The 22,389-nt window shown below is 44.6% G+C and overlaps 1 protein-coding gene across 1 annotated transcript in view; it reads left to right on the top strand.

Annotated features, from left to right (window-relative positions):
* LOC112262517 (protein unc-13 homolog B-like) overlaps positions 1 to 22,389 on the top strand; it is a 174,006-nt gene that overhangs the window by 143,421 nt on the left and 8,196 nt on the right. The window contains exon 24 of the mRNA XM_042308333.1: positions 21,739 to 21,827. Coding sequence (XP_042164267.1) covers positions 21,739 to 21,827 — 89 coding nt within the window. The remainder of the gene's footprint in view (positions 1 to 21,738; positions 21,828 to 22,389) is intronic.

Genomic DNA, 22,389 nt, shown 5'->3' with positions numbered 1-22,389 from the left:
AGCTTCAGTGTGTGTGTGTGTGTGTGTGTGTGTGTGTGTGTGTGTGTGTGTGTGTGTGTGTGTGTGTGTGTGTGTGTACATAAAGTGGTTCAGAGGATATCGAAGCATATGAAGACTAACCAGCAGATGTGTGTGTGTGTGTGATATAAAGTGGTTCAGAGCATATTGAAGCATATGAAGACTAACCAGCAGATGTGTGTGTGTGTGTGTGTGTGTGTGTGTGTGTGTGTGTGTGTGTGTGTGTGTGTGTGTGTGTGTGTGTGTGTGTGTGTGTGTGTGTGTGTGTGTGTGTGTGTGTGTACATAAAGTGGTTCAGAGGATATCGAAGCATATGAAGACTAACCAGCAGATGTGTGTGTGTGTGATATAAAGTGGTTCAGAGCATATTGAAGCATATGAAGACTAACCAGCAGATGTGTGTGTGTGTGTGTAAAGTGGTTCAGAGGATGTGTGTGTGTGTGTGAAGACTAACCAGCAGATGTGTGTGTGTGTGTGTATATAAAGTGGTTCAGAGGATATTGAAGCATATGAAGACTAACCAGCAGATGTGTGTGTGTGTGTGATATAAAGTGGTTCAGAGCATATTGAAGCATATGAAGACTAACCAGCAGATGTGTGTGTGTGTGTGTGTGTGTGTGTGTGTGTGTGTGTGTGTGTGTGTGTGTGTGTGTGTGTACATAAAGTGGTTCAGAGCATATTGAAGCATATGAAGACTAACCAGCAGATGTGTGTGTGTGTGTGTGTGTGTGTGTGTGTGTGTGTGTGTGTGTGTGTGTGTGTACATAAAGTGGTTCAGAGCATATTGAAGTGTGTGTGTGTGTGTGTGTGTGTGTGTGTGTGTGTGTGTGTGTGTGTGTGTGTGTGTGTGTGTGTGTGTGTGTGTGTGTGTGTGTGTGTGTGTGTGTGTGTGTACATAAAGTGGTTCAGAGCATATCGAAGCATATGAAGACTAACCAGCAGATGTGTGTGTGTGTGTCTCCAGGTCGCTGCAGAGGAGTGTATGGTAGGTCAAAGGTCCAAAGGCTGTTCCTGGGTCCAAGGTGACCCTCTCTCTCCTCGCACCTCTGCCCTTTCCTTCTATGACCCAGATCCACACCAGTGCCTATATATCTCAACTCAACGTCCCGACTAAACCCTGTCCTGTACCTAGGATCTTCTCCTTAGCCTGTCTGTTTGTGTTGTAGCCAGCACCTCTCTGTCTTTGTTTTGTTGTCACGCCAAAGACAACCAAACAAATAAAATAAGTATATGGATGAAAAACAATGGCTGGAAGTGTTGGCTTCCCTATAGCAACTATACAGATGTAGGTTCTTAATTTGATCACCCTGTTGCAGGAGAACGTTCCTGCAATGAAGGACATTTTCAACCTATAGTGTCCATTTACAGTTTTATTTACGGATTAAAAAGGCTTCTTTCCACTTGGAATTTTCTGACTTGATTTTCCCTTATGAAAAATGCATCAACCCCATGTATCAACATCCATATATAGCTTCTTGTAGATCTGTAGACCTCTCCATCCATATGTAGCTTCTTGTAGGTCTGTAGACCTCTCCATCCATATGTAGCTTCTTGTAGGTCTGTAGACCTCTCCATCCATAATGTAGCTTCTTGTAGGTCTGTAGACCTCTCCATCCATATGTAGCTTCTTGTAGGTCTGTAGACCTCTCCATCCATATGTAGCTTATTGTAGGTCTGTAGACCTCTCCATCCATATGTAGCTTCTTGTAGGTCTGTAGACCTCTCCATCCCTATATAACTTCTTGTTGGTCTGTAGAACTCTCCATCCATATGTAGCTTCTTGTAGGTCTGTAGACCTCTCCATCCCTATATAACTTCTTGTAGGTCTGTAGACCTCTCCATCCCTATATAACTTCTTGTAGGTCTGTAGACCTCTCCATCCCTATATAACTTCTTGTTGGTCTGTAGACCTCTCCATCCATATGTAGCTTCTTGTAGGTCTGTAGACCTCTCCATCCCTATATAACTTCTTGTAGGTCTGTAGACCTCTCCATCCCTATATAACTTCTTGTAGGTCTGTAGACCTCTCCATCCCTATATAACTTCTTGTTGGTCTGTAGACCTCTCCTTCCCTATATAACTTCTTGTAGGTCTGTAGACCTCTCCATCCCTATATAACTTCTTGTAGGTCTGTAGACCTCTCCATTCCTATATAACTTATTGTTGGTCTGTAGACCTCTCCATTCCTATATAACTTCTTGTAGGTCTGTAGACCTCTTCATCCCTATATAACTTCTTGTAGGTCTGTAGATCTCTCCATCCCTATATAACTTCTTGTTGGTCTGTAGACCTCTCCATTCCTATATAACTTCTTGTAGGTCTGTAGACCTCTCCATCCCTATATAACTTCTTGTTGGTCTGTAGACCTCTCTCCATCCATATTCACTACTGTTCAAAAGTTTGGGGTCACTTAGAAATGTCTTTGCGAAATGAATAGGAAATATAGTCAAGACATTGACAAGGTTATAAATAATATTTAATTGGAATAATAATTGTGTCCTTCAAACTTTTCTTTCGTCAAAGAATCCTCCATTTGCCGCAATTACAGCCTGGCAGACCTTTGGCATTCTAGTTGGTCATCTGAAGAGATTTCACCCCTTCCTGAAGCACCTCCCACAAGTTGAATTGGCTTGATGGTTGATTGATAAAAAAAAATTTAAAAAGCTTTTCTTTCAAAAACAAGGACATTTCTAAATGACCCCAAACTTTTGAACGGTAGAGTATGATTCCTTGTGTGACTGTTCTAGAATCCTTCTTTTGATATCAGCGGTGGTACCCCTGGACTCCCATGTTGTTACATTGTGTGGATTTAAACAAGACGCCTTCATGAAGGGCTTTATACATTGGATTTATTTGATTGATGATATACCCGTTTTTCTCCTAAGCTTGAGGATGAGGAGGAGCCTGAGGAGTTCGATGAGGGGGTAGGTCTGTCCATCTAACACAGGCAGTTAAGATGCTACTATAATATGGCATAGTATCTAGTTGTTTTCTGTCATACTCTAGGTCTTGTAGTCAATGAAAAGGGCACTGCATTTCTCTCAGCTTTTAAACAGTGGTGTGGTTTCAGCTTACATTTCTCATTGAAACTGAGGGTTGTGTGTTTGTCCTCTCCAGGCTCTAACCGACAACGAGGGGGAGGATGATGTGGTGGGTATTACCCTCCCATACAGAGGACAGAGTTTTTAGAGCATAGTTTTCAGTGTGAACTTCAGCTTGTTTGCATAGAGCACAATATTGAGTGTTTAGCCTGTAGTTTGTATAATGCACAGTATTAGTTTTAGCCTGTAGTTTGTATAGATCACAGTGTTCAGTGTTTGCTTTAGCCTGTAGTTTGTATAGATCACAGTGTTCAGTGTTTGCTTTAGCCTGTAGTTTGTATAGAGTTCAGTGTTAGCGTTAGCCTGTAGTTTGTATAGAGCTCAGTGTTAGCATTAGCCTGTAGTTTGTATAGAGCTCAGTGTTAGCGTTAGCATGTAGTTTTTATAGAGCTCAGTGTTAGCGTTAGCATGTAGTTTGTATAGAGCTCAGTGTTAGCGTTAGCATGTAGTTTGTATAGAGCAAAGTGTTAGCGTTAGCATGTAGTTTGTATAGAGCTCAGTGTTAGCGTTAGCCTGTAGTTTGTATAGAGCTCAGTGTTAGCGTTAGCATGTAGTTTGTATAGAGCTCAGTGTTAGCGTTAGCCTGTAGTTTGTATAGAGCTCAGTGTTCAGTGTTAGCGTTAGCCTGTAGTTTGTATAGAGCTCAGTGTTAGCGTTAGCATGTAGTTTGTATAGAGCTCAGTGTTAGCGTTAGCCTGTAGTTTGTATAGAGCTCAGTGTTAGCATTAGCATGTAGTTTGTATAGAGCTCAGTGTTAGCGTTAGCCTGTAGTTTGTATAGAGCTCAGTGTTAGCATTAGCCTGTAGTTTGTATAGAGCTCAGTGTTAGCGTTAGCATGTAGTTTGTATAGAGCTCAGTGTTAGCGTTAGCCTGTAGTTTGTATAGAGCTCAGTGTTCAGTGTTAGCGTTAGCCTGTAGTTTGTATAGAGCTCAGTGTTAGCATGTAGTTTGTATAGAGCTCAGTGTTAGCGTTAGCCTGTAGTTTGTATAGAGCTCCGTGTTCAGTGTTAGCATTAGCCTGTAGTTTGTATAGAGCTCAGTGTTAGCGTTAGCATGTAGTTTGTATAGAGCTCAGTGTTAGCATTAGCCTGTAGTTTGTATAGAGCTCAGTGTTAGCGTTAGCATGTAGTTTGTATAGAGCTCAGTGTTAGCGTTAGCCTGTAGTTTGTATAGAGCTCAGTGTTCAGTGTTAGCGTTAGCCTGTAGTTTGTATAGAGCTCAGTGTTAGCGTTAGCATGTAGTTTGTATAGAGCTCAGTGTTAGCGTTAGCCTGTAGTTTGTATAGAGCTCAGTGTTCAGTGTTAGCGTTAGCCTGTAGTTTGTATAGAGCTCAGTGTTAGCGTTAGCATGTAGTTTGTATAGAGCTCAGTGTTAGCGTTAGCCTGTAGTTTGTATAGAGCTCCGTGTTCAGTGTTAGCATTAGCCTGTAGTTTGTATAGAGCTCAGTGTTAGCGTTAGCATGTAGTTTGTATAGAGCAAAGTGTTTGTTTTGCTCAACAGTTTACCCACCTTTTGTTTAAAAATGCATGGAAAGTGTATGGAGCAATACTTTTTTTTTCCGCGATCAGAGTTTACCCACCTATTTTATTTACCACTATCTCTGGTCACATTGTCAACAATCCCCTCCCCTACTCATACATATTAAACCTTCTTCTTTTTTTTTCATTATTTTCTGGGATTTTCGTTTGGCTGCTAGTCGGAGGTAAGAGGAGATACGGGACTTGACTGGACTGCTTGATCTAATAGTGTTGTATAACTTGGTCACTGATACCAGAGTTAAACTGACAGTTGTCTAGTTGGTATCAATCGGGTTAAGGTATATATGTATATACATACTGTATGTATAAAATAATCCTGAGCAACCTGCAATATAACCTAGACTTGACCTCATACTCACATTGCTGTTGTAAACACTTTACATAACAGAAGAAAACTACTTTGTTGGTTTAAGGCAGGAAATCAACATCTCCTTATGGGTCATTGGGGTAAGGTCTTTTTCACCTCTTTGTCTCATCCTCCTTTTCTTGTCTCAGTCTGGTTGCTCGGACTCGGACGCTGGCTCAGAGGTGAGGGGGGGGGGTTCTAGGGGAAAGATGGCTGTGTATACCGATCCCTATAAACCCCTCTGTCTCCATGTAAACATTCAAAATGTTGCTCGTAGTCTTGTGGTAGTCGTTAGTGGCAGCAGTCGAATGCCCTAGTAAAGCTACTCTCACAGCTTCTCACAGCCTCACTTAGCTCCACAAAGCCGTTTAAGAGATTTACAACATCTCCTCAGCATGCTGTCTTCCCTTTCCTCCTCTAGAGTGAGATGTTGATAGACTAGTGACTAGCAGGGAGCCAGCAGATCATTCAATGTGTTATGTCTCTCCACATGGGAGGTGGGCTGGTAAAATAGGTTGCTCTTATCTCCTCGCTGGGGGACGATTCCAACTTCTAAAAACTTTATTCAGATTAAAGAAAAGGGAAAGAAAAATGGTTGGATAATGGAAGATATTAGCATTGGAGATAACAGTGAGGGATAGCTGGATGCTAGTAGATATTAGCATTGGAGATAACAGTGAGGGATAGCTGGATGCTAGTAGATATTAGCATTGGAGATAACAGTGAGGGATAGCTGGATGCTAGTAGATATTAGCATTGGAGAGAACAGGGAGGGATAGCTGGATGCTGGTGGGATAATAGTAGATATTAGCATCGGAGATAACAGGGAGGGATAGCTGGATGCTAGTGGGATAATGGTAGATATCAGCATTGAAGATAACAGTGAGGGATAGCTGGATGCTAGTGGGATAATGGTAGATATTAGCATTGAAGATAACAGTGAGGGATAGATGGATGCTAGTGGGATAATGGTAGATATTAGCATTGGAGAGAACAGGGAGGGATAGCATCATAGCAGCAATGCTAACAGAAGGGGATAGCTGGATGCTTGTGTGATAATGTTAGATATCTAACATTCAACATATCTACCATTATCATAAAGGTAATGGCCATAGACTGACTACTTGAGGCTCAAACAAATTAATAGTTAGTCAATTACTGTTTGGTTGATGCTAGATAGGTCTGTTTGTAAATGGTCACTGCCAACCTGCCCTGGGTGTGTTATGTGTTCCTCTGCCCTACTCCTTGGTACTTTGTGTGTGTGTGCGTGTGTGTGTGTGAGAGAGAGAGAAAGAGTGTGTGTGCAATGTTATGGGTCTGGGGGGAGGGGGGGCTGGCACTTTAAGCATCTGAGGACAGTATCTCTCTCTCTTTCTCTCTCGCTCTCATCTTCTTCAGATTGACAACAAGGATAAGGAGCACAGAAAGGTTTGTTGGCTAGGGACAAAAAGGACAATGGTTCTGGACGGTATTAAACAACTCCCAGTGTCCAATATAGACTGTGTATGTGGTGTGTTGTTTCAGTGTATTTGTACTAGTCTCAGCTGACATATCCATCTCCTCATTGGTGTATAACCAACCAGTTTGAAGATGATGTTGTAGATTTGCATTTTAAAATCTACAATATCAGAATTTAAGTGTATTCGAGCTGCATTTTCAGTCTTGCTGAAGTTGTTCAGGTTATGGTATAGGTTGTGTGTAGGTTATATGTAGGTTGTGCCTATTCTTGAATGTGGTTGTCTCCCTTGGCCTCCTGTAGGGTGATGACAGTGATGTGGACAGTGAGAAAGACAAGGTTTGGTTGTGTTGAGATTATTTATGTATATCACTCCTCTGTCCATTCATGTTGTGAAATGGTTGGCTCTAAGATCAAGTGTGCGTGTTTGTCAGGAAACATTGAGCTTGTATCACATCCTCACTCCCCTCCAACCTCTCCCGTCTCACTCCCCTCCAACCTCTCCCAGGGATCCCCTCCAACCTCTCCCATTTACTCCCCTCCAACCTCTCCCATTTGGACTAACCCTCCAACCTCTCCCATCTCACTCCCCTCCAACCTTTCCCATCTGGACTCCCCTCCAACTCTCCCAGGGATCCCCTCCAACCTCTCCTGTCTAATCCCCTCCAACCTTCCCATCTCACTGCCCTCAAAAATCCCCTCCAACCTCTCCCGTCTCACTCCCCTCCAACCTCTCCTGTCTCACTCCCCTCCAACCTCTCCTGTCTCACTCCCCTCCAACCTCTCCTGTCTCACTCCCCTCCAAACTCTCCTGTCTCACTCCCCTCCAACCTCTCCTGTCTCACTCCCCTCCAACCTCTAGTCTCATTGGAGAGAACTCCCCTCCAACCTCTCCCATCTCACTGCCCTCAAAAATCTCCCCTCCAACCTCTCCCATGTCCCCTCCAACCTTTCCCATCTAACATCCCCTCAACCTCTCCCATCTATCATACCTCTCCCTGAGAGGTCCCCTCCAACGTCTCCTGTCCACTCCCCTCCAACCTCTCCCATCTCACTGCCCTCAAAAATCTCCCCTCCAACCTAGTTTGTCTCAATTCCAACTCTCCCATCTCACTGCCCTCAAAATTCTCCCCTCCAACCTCTCCCATCTTGTCCAACCTCTGGTTACTCCCCTCCAACCCTCCCATCTGGGTCCCCTCCAACCTCTCCCATCTCACTGCCCTACTTTGTGTGTGTGTGTGTGTGTGTGTGTGTGTGTGTGTGTGTGTGTGTGTGTGTGTGTGTGTGTGTGTGTTCTCTGTCCAACCTCTCCCGTCTCACTCCCCTCCAACCTCTCCCATCTCACTCCCCTACCAACCTCTCCCGTCTCACTCCCCTCCAACCTCTCCCATCTCACTCCCCTCCAACCTCTCCCGTCTCACTCCCCTGGGTCTCCCGGGGGGCTCACTTCCAAGCCTCTCCAGTCTCTCCCTCCAACCTCTCCCTCTCACTCCCCTCCATCTTCTCCAGATTGACAACTCCCATCTACTCCCCACAAAAGTCTCACTCCCCTTCAATCTCTCCCATCTCACTCCCCTCCAAAAGGACAATGGTTCCCCTCCAACCTCTCCCATTAAACTCCCCTCCAACCTCTCCCATCTAGACTGTCCCCTCCATGTGGTCTGTTGTTTCAGTCCCCTCCAACCTTCCCATCTCACTCCCCTCCAACCTTTCCCATCCATCCCCTCAACCTCTCCCGTCTATCCCCTCCAACCTCTCCTGATGTTGTAGATTTGACTCCCCTCCAACCTCTCCCATCTTGCCCTCAAAAATCTCCCCTACAACCTCTCGTCTCACTCCCCTCCAACCTCTCCCATCTCAGCTGCCATTTTCAGTCTCCCCTCCAACCTCTCCGTCTCATGGTCCATACCTCTCCCATCTCAGGTCCCCTCCAACCTCTCCCATCTCACTGCCTCAAAATTCTCCCTGAATGTGGTTGTCTCCCCTTGGCCTCCTGTAGGGTCATGACCCTCCAACCTCTCCCATCTGAGAAAGACAACCTCTCCCATCTCACTGCCCTCAAGATTATTTACCTCTATCTCACTCCTCTGTCCATTCATCTTGTGAAATCTCCCTCTCAAGATCAACCTCTTTGTCAGGAAACATCCCCTCCAGCCTCTCCCATCCTCACTCCCCTCCAACCTCTCCCGTCTCACTCCCCTCCAACCTCTCCCATCTCACTCCCCCTCCAATCTCTCCCATCTCACTCCCCTCCAACTTCTCCCATCTCACTCCCCCCAACTTCTCCCGCCTCACTCCCCTCCAACCTCTCCCATCTCACTCCCCTCCAACCTCTCCCATCTCACTCCCCTCCAACCTCTCCCATCTCACTCCCCTCCAACCTCTCCCATCTCACTCCTCTTCAACCCTCCTTCTCACTCTCAAAACTCTCCCCTCCAACCTCTCCCGTCTCACTCCCCTCCAACATCTCCCATCTCACTCCCCTCCCACCTCTCCCATCTCACTCCCCTCCAACCTCTCCCATCTCACTCCCCTTCAACCTCTCCCATCTCACTCCCCTCCAACCTCTCCCATCTCACTCCCCTTCAACCTCTCCCATCTCACTCCCCTCCAACCTCTCCCATCTCACTCCCCTCCAACCTTTCCCATCTCACTCCCCTCAACCTCTCCCGTCTCACTCCTCTTCAACATCTCCCGTCTCACTCCCCTCCCACCTCTCCCGTCTCTCTCCCCTCCAACCTCTCCCATCTCACTCTTCTTGATTTGATTTAGTAGTTGTTGTTCTATCATCTCTAGTCATCATGTTTACCTCATTTGTTTTATTTTTCCTAAAGCTTGACAAGAAGAAGGAAAAGGTGTGTCCCTCTGGTGTGTGTGTGTGTTACAAGACTGTGTGTGTGTGTGTGTGTGTGTGTGACAGAGAGCAACACGATTCTGTTAGCTCTCCTGATGACAGATGCCTCACAATGACATTGTCTGAGTTACATACGATGAGGTACAGTACAGTAGTGGCATATGGACGGTGTGTCTGTGTGTGTGTCTGTGTGTGTGTCTGTGTGTGTGTCTGTGTGTTCGAAGCATAACTCATTCCACTTGTATGTCTCCCTGGCTTCTATAGGCTGAGAAGAAAGACAAGGAGAAGCAGGTTGGTTTATCTGAGCTTTAAGTTCAACCTCCCTCTTCATCCCCTCTACACTCCTCTCATCCTCTAGTTCAATACAGTCATCCCTCCCTCTTCACTCCTCTCATCCTCTAGTTCAATACAGTCATCCTGTCTCCTATATCCTGTCCCCTATATCCTTTCTCCTATATCCTGTCTCCTACCGTTTCCTATTGTTTCCTACTGTCTCCTACCGTCTCTTCCTGTCTCCTGTACCCTGTCACCTACTGTCTCCTATATCCTGTCTCGTCCTATCTCCTCTTGTCTCATATATCCTGTCTCCTATATCCTGTCTCCTCCTTTCTCCTATACCCTCTCTCTTCCTGTCTCCTATACCCTCTCTCTTCCTGTCTCCTATCTCCTGTCTCCTCCCGTCTTCTTCCGTCTCCCGCTGTCTCTTCCTGTCTCCTGTATCCTGTCTCCTGTATCCTGTCTCTTCCTGTCTCTTATATCCTCTCTGCTACTGTCTCCTCGATCCTATCTCCTACTGTCTCCTCCTGTCTCCTATGTCCTCTAACCAGCCTTCACACAAGCGTTAATCTTTTTCTATAAATTTGAGTTCATGAGTTCATGTGCGTGTGTGTGAATTTGTTTGCCTTTGGGAATGTGTGTGTGTGTGTGTGTGTGTGTGACCGGTCATGTACTTTTGCGTGAGACTAAAACTCTCTGTTACTTCTGTCCTCTGAAGGAGGACAACATCAGCAAAAAGGTGGGTGGTTTTTTTATCGCCACAATACTGTGATTTACATTTAGAAGTTAGTTGAGTGTGTGAGTAAGTGTGATATTGTGGATGAGTAGGAATGTACAGGCCTAAGCACAGCACTTGAGATCTAGAGGGTAAAGTATAATGCAGAATAGACAGAAGTACCTGTTCACAGTATGAAGCCGAATCACCGTATACAGTACATAGAAGGGAACCTAATGACCGTTTCCATATGCACTGCCACCGTCCTAGGAAGCGAGGAAGTGAATGAGTGTGCTACACACAACACAGATATGCGTTCCAAATGGCACCCTTGTCCCTATATAGTGCACTACTATTGAGCCGTATGAGCCCTGGTCAGTAGTGGTGTACTTTATAGGGTATAGGTTGTCATTTGGGACACAAGCCAGGGAGTTTATCATTAGTTAGAGTGCGTCGCCTACTGCTGTTCTATAACTGCTGAGTGATTGGCCAGTGACTCAGCCATTTCCCAGAATCCTGTTCAGGATACAGTTCCCTTCCCGCTAGCTGAATCGTTCTCATTTGGAACCTGACCGTTTGAGCAAAACAATATTTCGTTTTCTCAGTTAACGGAGACATGAGTCTAGATTGTGTCAGGGGGACCGCATGCATTGTGACTGAGAATACACTACATGGCCAAAAGAGATGCTCGTCGAACATCTTATTGCAAAACCATGGGCATTAATATGGAGTAGGTCCCCCTTTGCTGCTAAAACAGCCTCCACTCTTCTGGGAATGATTTCCACTAGATGTTGGAACATTGCTGCAGGGACTTGCTTCCATTCAGCCACAAGAGCATTAGTGAGGTCGGGCACTGATGTTAGACGATTAGGTCTGGCTCGCAGTCAGCGCTCCAATTCATCCCAAAGGTGTTCGATGGGGTTGAGGTCAGGGCTCTTTGCAGGCCAGTCAATTTCTTACACTTCGATCTAGATAAACCTTTTTGTATGGACCTCGCTTTTTGCAATGGGGGATTGTCATGCTGAAACGGGAAAGGGCCTTTCCCAAACTGTTTCCACAAAGTTGGAAGCACAGAATCATCTAGAATGTCATTGTATGCTGTAGCGTTAGGATTTCCCTTCACTGGAACTAAGGGGCCCGAACCATGAAAAATAGCCCCAGACCATTATTCCTCCTCTACCAAACTTTACAGTTGACACTATGCATAGGGAAAGGAAGCGTTCTCCTGGTATCCGCCAAACTCAGATTAGGCGTGTCCGCACAAGTTTCTGAATGTCCTTGAGGGGCCCAGCCTGAGCCCGGACTTGAACCCTATCGAACATCTCTGGAGAAACCTGAAAATAGCTGAGCAGCGATGCTCCCCTGATTAAGTATTCAGACCCCTTGACTTTTTCCACATTTTGTTACGTTACAGCCTTTTTCTAAAATCAATTAAATAAAAAAATGTTGTAATCAGTCGACACGCAATACCCCATGATGACGAAGTGAAAAAGTGTACATTTTTGCAAATGTATTTATAAAAATAACAGAAATACCTTATTTACATAAGTATTCAGACCCTTTGTTATGATACTTGAAATTGAGCTCAGGTGCATCCTGTTTCCATTGATCATCCTTGAGTTGTTTCTTCAACTTGATTGGAGTCCACCTGTGGTAAATTCAATTAATTGGACATGATTTGGAAAGGCACACACCTGTCTATATAAGGTCACACAGTTCACAGTGCATGTCAGAGCTAAAACCAATCCATGACGTCGAAGGAATTGTCCGTAGAGCTCCGAGACAGGATTTTGTCAAGGCACAGATTTGGGGAAGGGTACAAAGGATTCTGCAGCATTGAAGGTCCCCAAAAACACAGTGGCCTCCATCATTCTTAAATGGAAGAAGTTTGGAACCACCAAGACTCTTCTTAGACCTGGCTGCCCACCCGGCCAAACTGAGCAATCGGGGGAGAAGGGCCTTGGTCAGGGAGGTGACCAAGAACCCGACGGTCACTGACAGAGCTCCAGAGTTCCTCTGTGGAGATGGGAGAACCTTCCAGAAGGACAACCATCTCTGCAGCACTCTACCAATCAGGCCTTTATGGTAGAGTGGCCAGACGGAAGCCACTCCTCGGTAAAAGGCACATGACAGCCCACTTGTAGTTTGCCAAAAGGCACCTAAAGGCCTCACACCATGAGAAACAAGATTCTCTGGTCTGATGAAACCAAGATTGTACTTTTTGTCCTGAATGACAAGCGTCACATCTTGAGGAAACCTGACATCATCCATACGGTGAAGCATGGTGGTGGCAGCTTCATGCAGTGGAGGTGTTTTTCCCGGGCAGGGACTGGGAGACTAGTCAGGATTGAGAGAAAGATGAATGGTGCAATGTAGAGAGAGAGCCTTGATGAAAACCTGCTCCATATCGCTCAGGACCTCAGACTGGGGTGAAGGTTGACGACCCTAAGCACACAGCCAAGACAACGCAGGAGTGGCTTCGGAACAAGTTTCTGAATGTCCTTGAGGGGCCCAGCCAGAGCCCGGACTTGAACCCGATCGAACATCTCTGGAGAGACCTGAAAATGGCAGTGCAGCGACGCTCCCCATCAAACCTGACATAGCTTGAGAGGATCTTCAGAGAAGAATGGGAGAAAATCGTCAAATAAATATATTCAAATGTATTTATATAGCCCTTCTTACATCAGCTGATATCTCAAAGTGCTGTACAGAAACCCAGCCTAAAACCCCAAACAGCAAGCAATGCAGGTGTAGAAGCACAGTGGCTAGGAAAAACTCCCTAGAAAGGCCAAAACCTAGGAAGAAACCTAGAAAGGAACCAGGCTATGAGGGGTGGCCAGTCCTCTTCTGGCTTTGCCAGGTGGAGATTATAACAGAACATGGCCAAGATGTTCAAATGATCATAAATGACCAGCATGGTCAAATAATAATAATCACAGTAGTTGTCGAGGGTGCAACAGGTCAGCACCTCAGGAGTAAATGTCAGTTGGCTTTTCATAGCCAAACCAATAGAGGTGTGCCAAGGTTGTAGCGTCATACCCAAGAAGACTTCCGGCTGTAACCGCTGCCAACGGTGCTTCAACAAAGTACTGCGTAAAGGGTCTGGATACTTATGAAAATGTGATATTTTAATTTATTTTATTTTATACATTTGCAAAAATGTATACATTTTTTTGTATTTGTCATTATGGGGTATTGTGATGTCATTATGGGGTATTGTGATGTCATTATGGGGTATTGTGATGTCATTATGGGGTATTGTGATGTCATTATGGGGTATTGTGTGTAGATTGATGAGGGAAAACAACAATTGAATCCCTTTTAGAATAAGGCTGTAACGTAACAAAATGTAGAAAAGTCAAGGGGTCTGAATACTTTCCGAAGGCATTGTTCTTCTGGCCATGTAGTGCACTTCTAAAGTTATATTGAACCCTAGTATACTAGGGATCTGTTAAACACTTACCCATCTATTCTATGTAAACTAGGAAATGACCATCATATTTGTGTCTCACTGTCATCTGTTTTAATATGGTTTGTCCTTTTCTTTCCCTCACCCCCTCTCACACTCTAGTCAAAGAATGAAGTGAACAAGGTTTGTTTTCCCTATTCACCCCCCCCCCCACCAATACAATACTGTGTTCTACACCCTATTCACCCCCACACCAATACAATACTGTGTTCTACACACCCCCAATACAATACTATTCACACCCTATTCCCCCCACCAATACAATACTGTATTCTACACCCTATTCACCCCCGCCCACCAATACAATACTGTATTCTACACCCTATTCACCCCCCACACCAATATAATACTGTATTCTACACCCTATTCACCCCCCCACCAATACAATACTGTATTCTACACCCTATTCACCCCCCCCCACACCAATATAATACTGTATTCTACACCCTATTCACCCCCCACCAATATAATACTGTATTCTACACCCTATTCACCCCCCACCAATACAATACTGTATTCTACACCCTATTCACTCCCCACACCAATATAATACTGTATTCTACACCCTATTCACCCCCCACACCAATATAATACTGTATTCTACACCCTATTCACCCCCACACCAATATAATACTGTATTCTACACCCTATTCACCCCCAATACAATACTGTATTCTACACCCTATTCACCCCCACCAATACAATACTGTGTTCTACACCCTATTCACCCCCCACCAATACAATACTGTATTCTACACCCTATTTACCCCCAATACAATACTGTGTTCTACACCCTATTCACCCCCCACCAATACAATACTGTATTCTACACCCTATTCACCCCCACACCAATATAATACTGTATTCTACACCCTATTCACCCCCCACACCAATATAATACTGTATTCTACACCCTATTCACCCCCAATACAATACTGTGTTCTACACCCTATTCACCCCCAATACAATACTGTGTTCTACACCCTATTCACCCCCCACCAATACAATACTGTATTCTACACCCTATTCACCCCCCACACCAATATAATACTGTATTCTACACCCTATTCACCCCCCACACCAATATAATACTGTATTCTACACCCTATTCACCCCCCCAATACAATACTGTGTTCTACACCCTATTCACCCCCCACCAATACAATACTGTATTCTACACCCTATTCACCCCCACACCAATATAATACTGTATTCTACACCCTATTCACCCCCAATACAATACCGTGTTCTACACCCTATTCACCCCCCAATACAATACTGTGTTCTACACCCTATTCACCCCCCCCCACCAATACAATACTGTATTCTACACCCTATTCACCCCCCACACCAATATAATACTGTATTCTACACCCTATTCACCCCCAATACAATACTGTGTTCTACACCCTATTCACCCCCCAATACAATACTGTGTTCTACACCCTATTCACCCCCCCCACCAATACAATACTGTATTCTACACCATGTTCACCCCCCCCACCAATACAATACTGTGTTCTACACCCTATTCACCCCCCACCAATACAATACTGTATTCTACACCATGTTCACCCCCCACCAATACAGTACTGTATTCTACACACTATTCACCCCCTCACCAATACAATACTGTATTCTACACCTCATTCACCCCCTCACCAATACAATACTGTATTCTACACCTCATTCACCCCCTCACCAATACAATACTGTATTCTACGTAGCAACTGAAACCATTGGAAAAACATTGGATAGGTTTTATGGTAAATTGCATACAGCATAATAGTCAACATATGGTGTCTGCTAACGTTATCAGCCCACTCAACTTTTTATTTTCTCCTGTCCTTTTTTCTGTTTTCTCTCATTTTTCTATGTCCTTCTGGATAGATTGAAGCCACAGCGGGCATGAAGAAGGTAAGCTGAGGTAGAGACCAGATCAGACAGGTTGAGACAGTGAAGGTAGGCTGAGGTAGAGACCAGATCAGACAGGTTGAGAGACAGTGAAGGTAAGCTGAGGTAGAGACCAGATCAGACAGGTTGAGACAGTGAAGGTAGGCTGAGGTAGAGACCAGATCAGACAGGTTGAGAGACAGTGAAGTGAAGGTAAGCTGAGGTAGAGACCAGGTCAGACAGGTTGAGAGACAGTGAAGGTAGGCTGAGGTAGAGACCAGATCAGACAGGTTGAGACAGTGAAGGTAGGCTGAGGTAGAGACCAGATCAGACAGGTTGAGAGACAGTGAAGGTAGGCTGAGGTAGAGACCAGGTCAGACAGGTTGAGACAGTGAAGGTAAGCTGAGGTAGAGACCAGATCAGACAGGTTGAGACAGTGAAGGTAGGCTGAGGTAGAGACCAGATCAGACAGGTTGAGACAGTGAAGGTAAGATGAGGTAGAGACCAGATCAGACAGGATGAGACAGTGAAGGTAAGCTGAGGTAGAGACCAGATAAGACAGGTTGAGAGACAGTGAAGGTAGGCTGAGGTAGAGACCAGGTCAGACAGGTTGAGAGACAGTGAAGGTAGGCTGAAGTAGAGACCAGATTAGACAGGTTGAGAGACAGTGAAGGTAAGCTGAGGTAGAGACCAGGTCAAACAGGTTGAATCTCTGTCTGTCTGTTGTACTGATGCAGAAACACACCCGAGTGTGTATTAGCACATTTTGTGTTGCAGTTGAACAGTGCTCTCCTTGAATGTTTTCCTGTAGTTTTATGTGTGTGTGCACCAGCTCCTGCAGGGATATGTCTCACAACAGGGATATATTAAAAAATCCAGAAAATCACATTGTAGGATTTTTAATTTATTTATTTGCAAATTATGGTGGAAAATAAGTATTTGGTCAACTACAAACAAGCAAGATTTCTGTCTCTCACAGACCTGTAACTTCTTCTTTAAGAGGCTCCTCTGTCCTCCACTCGTTACCTGTATTAATGGCACCTGTTTGAACTTGTTATCAGTATAAAAGACACCTGTCCACAAACTCAAACAGTCACACTCCAAACTCCACTATGGCCAAGACCAAAGAGCTGTCAAAGGACACCAGAAACCAAATTGTAGACCTGCACCAGGCTGGGAAGACTGAATCTGCAATAGGTAAGCAGCTTGGTTTGAAGAAATCAACTGTGGGAGCAATTATTAGGAAATGGAAGACATACAAGACCACTGATAATCTCCCTCGATCTGGGGCTCCACGCAAGATCTCACCCCGTGGGTCAAAATTATCACAAGAACGGTGAGCAAAAATCCCAGAACCACACGGGGGGACCTAGTGAATGACCTGCAGACAGCTGGGACCAAAGTAACAAACCCTACCATTAGTAACACAACAGGCCGACAGGGACTCAAATCCTGCAGTGCCAGACGTGTCCCCCTGCTTAAGCCAGTACATGTCCAGGCCCGTCTGAAGTTTCTAGAGAGCATTTGGATGATCCAGAAGAAGTTTGGGAGAATGTCACATGGTCAGATGAAACCAAAATAGAACTTTTTGGTAAAAACTGAACTCGTCGTGTTTGGAGGACAAAGAATGCTAAGTTGCATCCAAAGAACACCATACCTACTGTGAAGCATGGGGGTGGAAACATCATGCTTAGGGGCTGTTTTTCTGCAAAGGGACCAGGACGACTGATCCGTGTAAAGGAAAGAATGAATGGGGCCATGTATCGTGAGATTTTGAGTGAAAACCTCCTTCCATCAGCAAGGGCATTGAAGATGAAACGTGCCTGGGTCTTTCAGCATGACAATGATCCCAAACACACCGCCCGAGCAATGAAGGAGTGGCTTCGTAAGAAGCATTTCAAGGTCCTGGAGTGGCCTAGCCAGTCTCCAGATCTCAACCCCATAGAAAATCTTTGGAGGGAGTTGAAAGTCCGTGTTGCCCAGCAACAGCCCCAAAACATCACTGCTCTAGAGGAGATCTGCATGGAGGAATGGGCCAAAATACCAGCAACAGTGTGTGAAAACCTTGTGAAGACTTACAGAAAATGTTTGACCTCTGTCATTGCCAACAAAGGGTATATAACAAAGTATTGAGATAAACTTTTGTTATTGACCAAATACTTATTTCCCACCATAATTTGCAAATTAATTAATTTAAAAATCCTACAATGTGATTTTCTGGAATTTTTTTCTCATTTTGTCTGTCATAGTTGAAGTGTACCTATGATGAAAATCACAGGCCTCTCTCATCTTTTTAAGTGGGAGAACTTGCACAATTGGTGGCTGACTAAATACTTTTTTACCCCACTGTATGTCTAACAACAGGGATATGTCTCACAACAGGGATATGTCTCACAACAGGGATATGTCTAACAATAGAGATATGTCTCACAATAGGGATATGTCTAACAACAGGGATATGTCTCACAATAGGGATATGTCTCACAACAGGGATATGTCTAACAATAGGGATATGTCTCACAACAGGGATATGTCTAACAATAGGGATATGTCTCACAATAGGGATATGTCTCACAACAGGGATATGTCTAACAATAGGGATATGTCTCACAACAGGGATATGTCTAACAATAGGGATATGTCTCACAATAGGGATATGTCTAACAACAGGGATATGTCTCACAATAGAGATATGTCTCACAACAGGGATATGTCTAACAATAGGGATATGTCTCACAACAGGGATATGTCTAACAATAGGGATATGTCTCACAATAGGGATATGTCTAACAACAGGGATATGTCTCACAATAGAGATATGTCTCACAATAGGGATAACAGGGATATGTCTAACAATAGAGATATGTCTCACAATAGGGATATGTCTAACAACAGGGATATGTCTCACAACAGGGATATGTCTAACAATAGGGATATGTCTCACAACAGGGATATGTCTAACAATAGGGATATGTCTCACAACAGGGATATGTCTCACAATAGAGATATGTCTCACAACAGGGATATGTCTAACAACAGGGATATGTCTCACAATAGGGATATGTCTCACAATAGGGATATGTCTCACAACAGGGATATGTCTCACAATAGGGATATGTCTCACAACAGGGATATGTCTAACAATAGGGATATGTCTCACAATAGGGATATGTCTAACAATAGAGATATGTCTCACAATAGGGATAACAGGGATATGTCTAACAATAGAGATATGTCTCACAACAGGGATATGTCTCACAACAGGGATATGTCTCACAATAGGGATATGTCTCACAACAGGGATATGTCTCACAATAGGGATATGTCTCAATAGGGATAACAGGGATATGTCTAACAATAGGGATATGTCTCAATAGGGGGATATGTCTCACAATAGGGATAACAGGGATATGTCTAACAGGGATAACAGGGATATGTCTCACAATAGGGATAACAGGGATATGTCTCACAACAGGGATATGTCTCACAATAGATAACAGGGATATGTCTCACAATAGGGATAACAGGGATATGTCTCACAACAGGGATATGTCTCACATAGGGATATGTCTAACAATAGGGACAGGGATATGTCTCACAATAGGGATAACAGGGATATGTCTCACAATAGGGATATGTCTAACAACAAACAGGGATATGTCTCACAATAGGGATAACAGGGATATGTCTCACAACAGGGATATGTCTCACAATAGGGATATGTCTCACAATAGGGATATGTCTCACAATAGGGATATGTCTCAATAGGGAACAGGGATATGTCTAACAATAGGGATATGTCTCACAACAGGGATATGTCTAACAATAGGGATATGTCTCACAATAGGGATATGTCTCACAATAGAGATATGTCTCACAATAGAGATATGTCTCACAATAGGGATATGTCTCACAATAGGGATAACAGGGATATGTCTACAATAGAGATATGTCTCACAATAGGGATATGTCTCACAACAGGGATATGTCTAACAACAGGGATATGTCTCACAATAGGGATATGTCTAACAATAGAGATATGTCTCACAATAGGGATAACAGGGATATGTCTAACAATAGAGATATGTCTCACAATAGGGATATGTCTCACAACAGGGATATGTCTCACAATATGGATACTGTACCTATAGTCGCCCCAGTACCTTGATCAGGAACCACATGAATATTCCTCAGGAACCACATTAATATTCGATTGTTCCTTTGAGTTAATTTATTATTGGTTGTGCCTTTCCTATTACTGTAATTCTCACAGCTGCTGTGACTAACACAGAGCTAGAACCTGAATGGCTGCTATCCTCTGCTGTGACTAACACAGAGCTAGAACCTGAATGGCTGCTATCCTCTGCTGTGACTAACACAGAGCTAGAACCTGAATGGCTGCTATCCGCTGCTGTGACTAACACAGAGCTAGAACCTGAATGGCTGCTATCCGCTGCTGTGACTAACACAGAGCTAGAACCTGAATGGCTGCTATCCTCTGCTGTGACTAACACAGAGCTAGAACCTGAATGGCTGCTATCCTCTGCTGTGACTAACACAGAGCTAGAACCTGAATGGCTGCTATCCTCTGCTGTGACTAACACAGAGCTAGAACCTGAATGGCTGCTATCCTCTGCTGTGACTAACACAGAGCTAGAACCTGAATGGCTGCTATCCTCTGCTGTGACTAACACAGAGCTAGAACCTGAATGGCTGCTATCCTCTGCTGTGACTAACACAGAGCTAGAACCTGAATGGCTGCTATCCGCTGCTGTGACTAACACAGAGCTAGAACCTGAATGGCTGCTATCCGCTGCTGTGACTAACACAGAGCTAGAACCTGAATGGCTGCTATCCGCTGCTGTGACTAACACAGAGCTAGAACCTGAATATAATAATATGGCGGTATTCTAGAGTCTACATCCTGTAAGCCACAGGGTCCCTTTCCACTCTCCTGATGTATTTTCAAGGTTTTGACAGATCAGAAATGACCAGGAGACACAGAGATAGAGAGGGGAGAAAGTCGGAAGGGTCTTCTCTGAGATGGAACCCTGGTCTCTGGCATTGAGTCGCATAATGTGTTGAGAGCAGCCACATCTCCTACCACAGCAGGGTCCCTTCAGGACAGTTGAAGGGCTGGAACAGTGAATGAACGAGGGTCAGGAGGGATATTGTTAATATCAGGCCTGCAGTAAATGAACCAGGGTCAGGAGGGATATTGTTAACGTCAGGCCTGCAGTAAATGAACCAGGGTCAGGAGGGATATTGTTAACGTCAGGCCTACAGTAAATGAACCAGGGTCAGGAGGGATATTGTTAACGTCAGGCCTGCAGTAAATGAACCAGGGTCAGGAGGGATATTGTTAACGTCAGGCCTACAGTAAATGAACCAGGGTCAGGAGGGATATTGTTAACGTCAGGCCTGCAGTAAATGAACCAGGGTCAGGAGGGATATTGTTAACGTCAGGCCTGCACTGCGGATGCCTTGTTTCAATCAGAGTGAAGTGGAGAACCTTGGTATCAAGGTTAACAACATTCAGATCCAATGCTAGAACAGGAGTCATGGTTTCCTTGACTGAAATGATTTCTGAGGTGTGTATTGTGCAGAGAGGTTTTAGGATAGGAGAATGTTCTACACTAGAGTTTTGCTTTGTCTCCTCAGTGATATTCTGGTGTAACTCAGAATAGGTCACTACTTGTGAGGTGGTGAGACAGTTACTGCGCAAGTAGATGTGAGTCGAGCCCTGATGACAATGGGAATACTTGACTAACCTGCCATTATCTCTCTCTTTCTCTCTCTCTCTCTCTCTCTCTCTCTCTCTCTCTCTCTCTCTCTCTCTCTGTCTCTCTCTCTCTCTCTGTCTCTCATTTTTCTCTCTCTCATTTTTCTCTCTCTCTCTGTCTCTCTGTCTCTCTCTCTCTCTCTCTCATTTTCTCTCTCTCTCTCTCTCTCTGTCTCTCTCTCTCCGCTCTCTGTCTCTCATTTTCTCATTTTCTCTCTCTCTCTGTCTCTCTCTCTCTCTCTCTCTCTCTCAATCTCTCTCTCTCTGTCTCTCTGTCTCTCTGTCTGTAGCTGGATTCGGAAGCTGCGGACATCTTGAATGACCTGCAGGTCAAACTGGCCACCGTCCTGGACAACCTGAGCGCCATGTTCGGCAAGAGGTGAGCCAATCAGAAACACCCTACCACAATTAGGGCCCCTAAAGGGCTAGGGCCGTCTCTGACTGCATGTGTGGGTATGGATGTGGGTACGCAGACCCGCGAGCCACTGCAGCAACTGTGTCCCCCAGACCCAAAATTGCCCATCCCAGGTCTACAGGGTGATAGGTAGCTTAGACCTCCTACTCTACTCTACAGGGTGCTAGGTAGCTTAGACCTACTACTCTACTCTACAGGGTGATAGGTAGCTCAGACCTCCTACTCTAGTCTACAGGGTGATAGGTAGCTCAGACCTCCTACTCTACTCTACAGGGTGATAGGTAGCTCAGACCTCCTACTCTAGTCTACAGGGTGAAAGGTAGCTCAGACCTCCTACTCTAGTCTACAGGGTGATAGGTAGCTCAGACCTCCTACTCTAGTTTGCAGGGTGATAGGTAGCTCAGACCTCCTGCCCTAATCTAGTCTTCTATATTTTTACTATTTTCTACATTGTAGAATAATAGTGAAGACATCAAAACAATGAAATAACACATATGGAATCATGTAGTAACCAAAAAAGTGTTAA

This window comes from Oncorhynchus tshawytscha, linkage group LG28, assembly GCF_018296145.1.
Source record: "Oncorhynchus tshawytscha isolate Ot180627B linkage group LG28, Otsh_v2.0, whole genome shotgun sequence".
NCBI lineage: Eukaryota > Metazoa > Chordata > Actinopteri > Salmoniformes > Salmonidae > Oncorhynchus > Oncorhynchus tshawytscha.
This window is presented reverse-complemented; position numbering and strand designations above follow the sequence as displayed.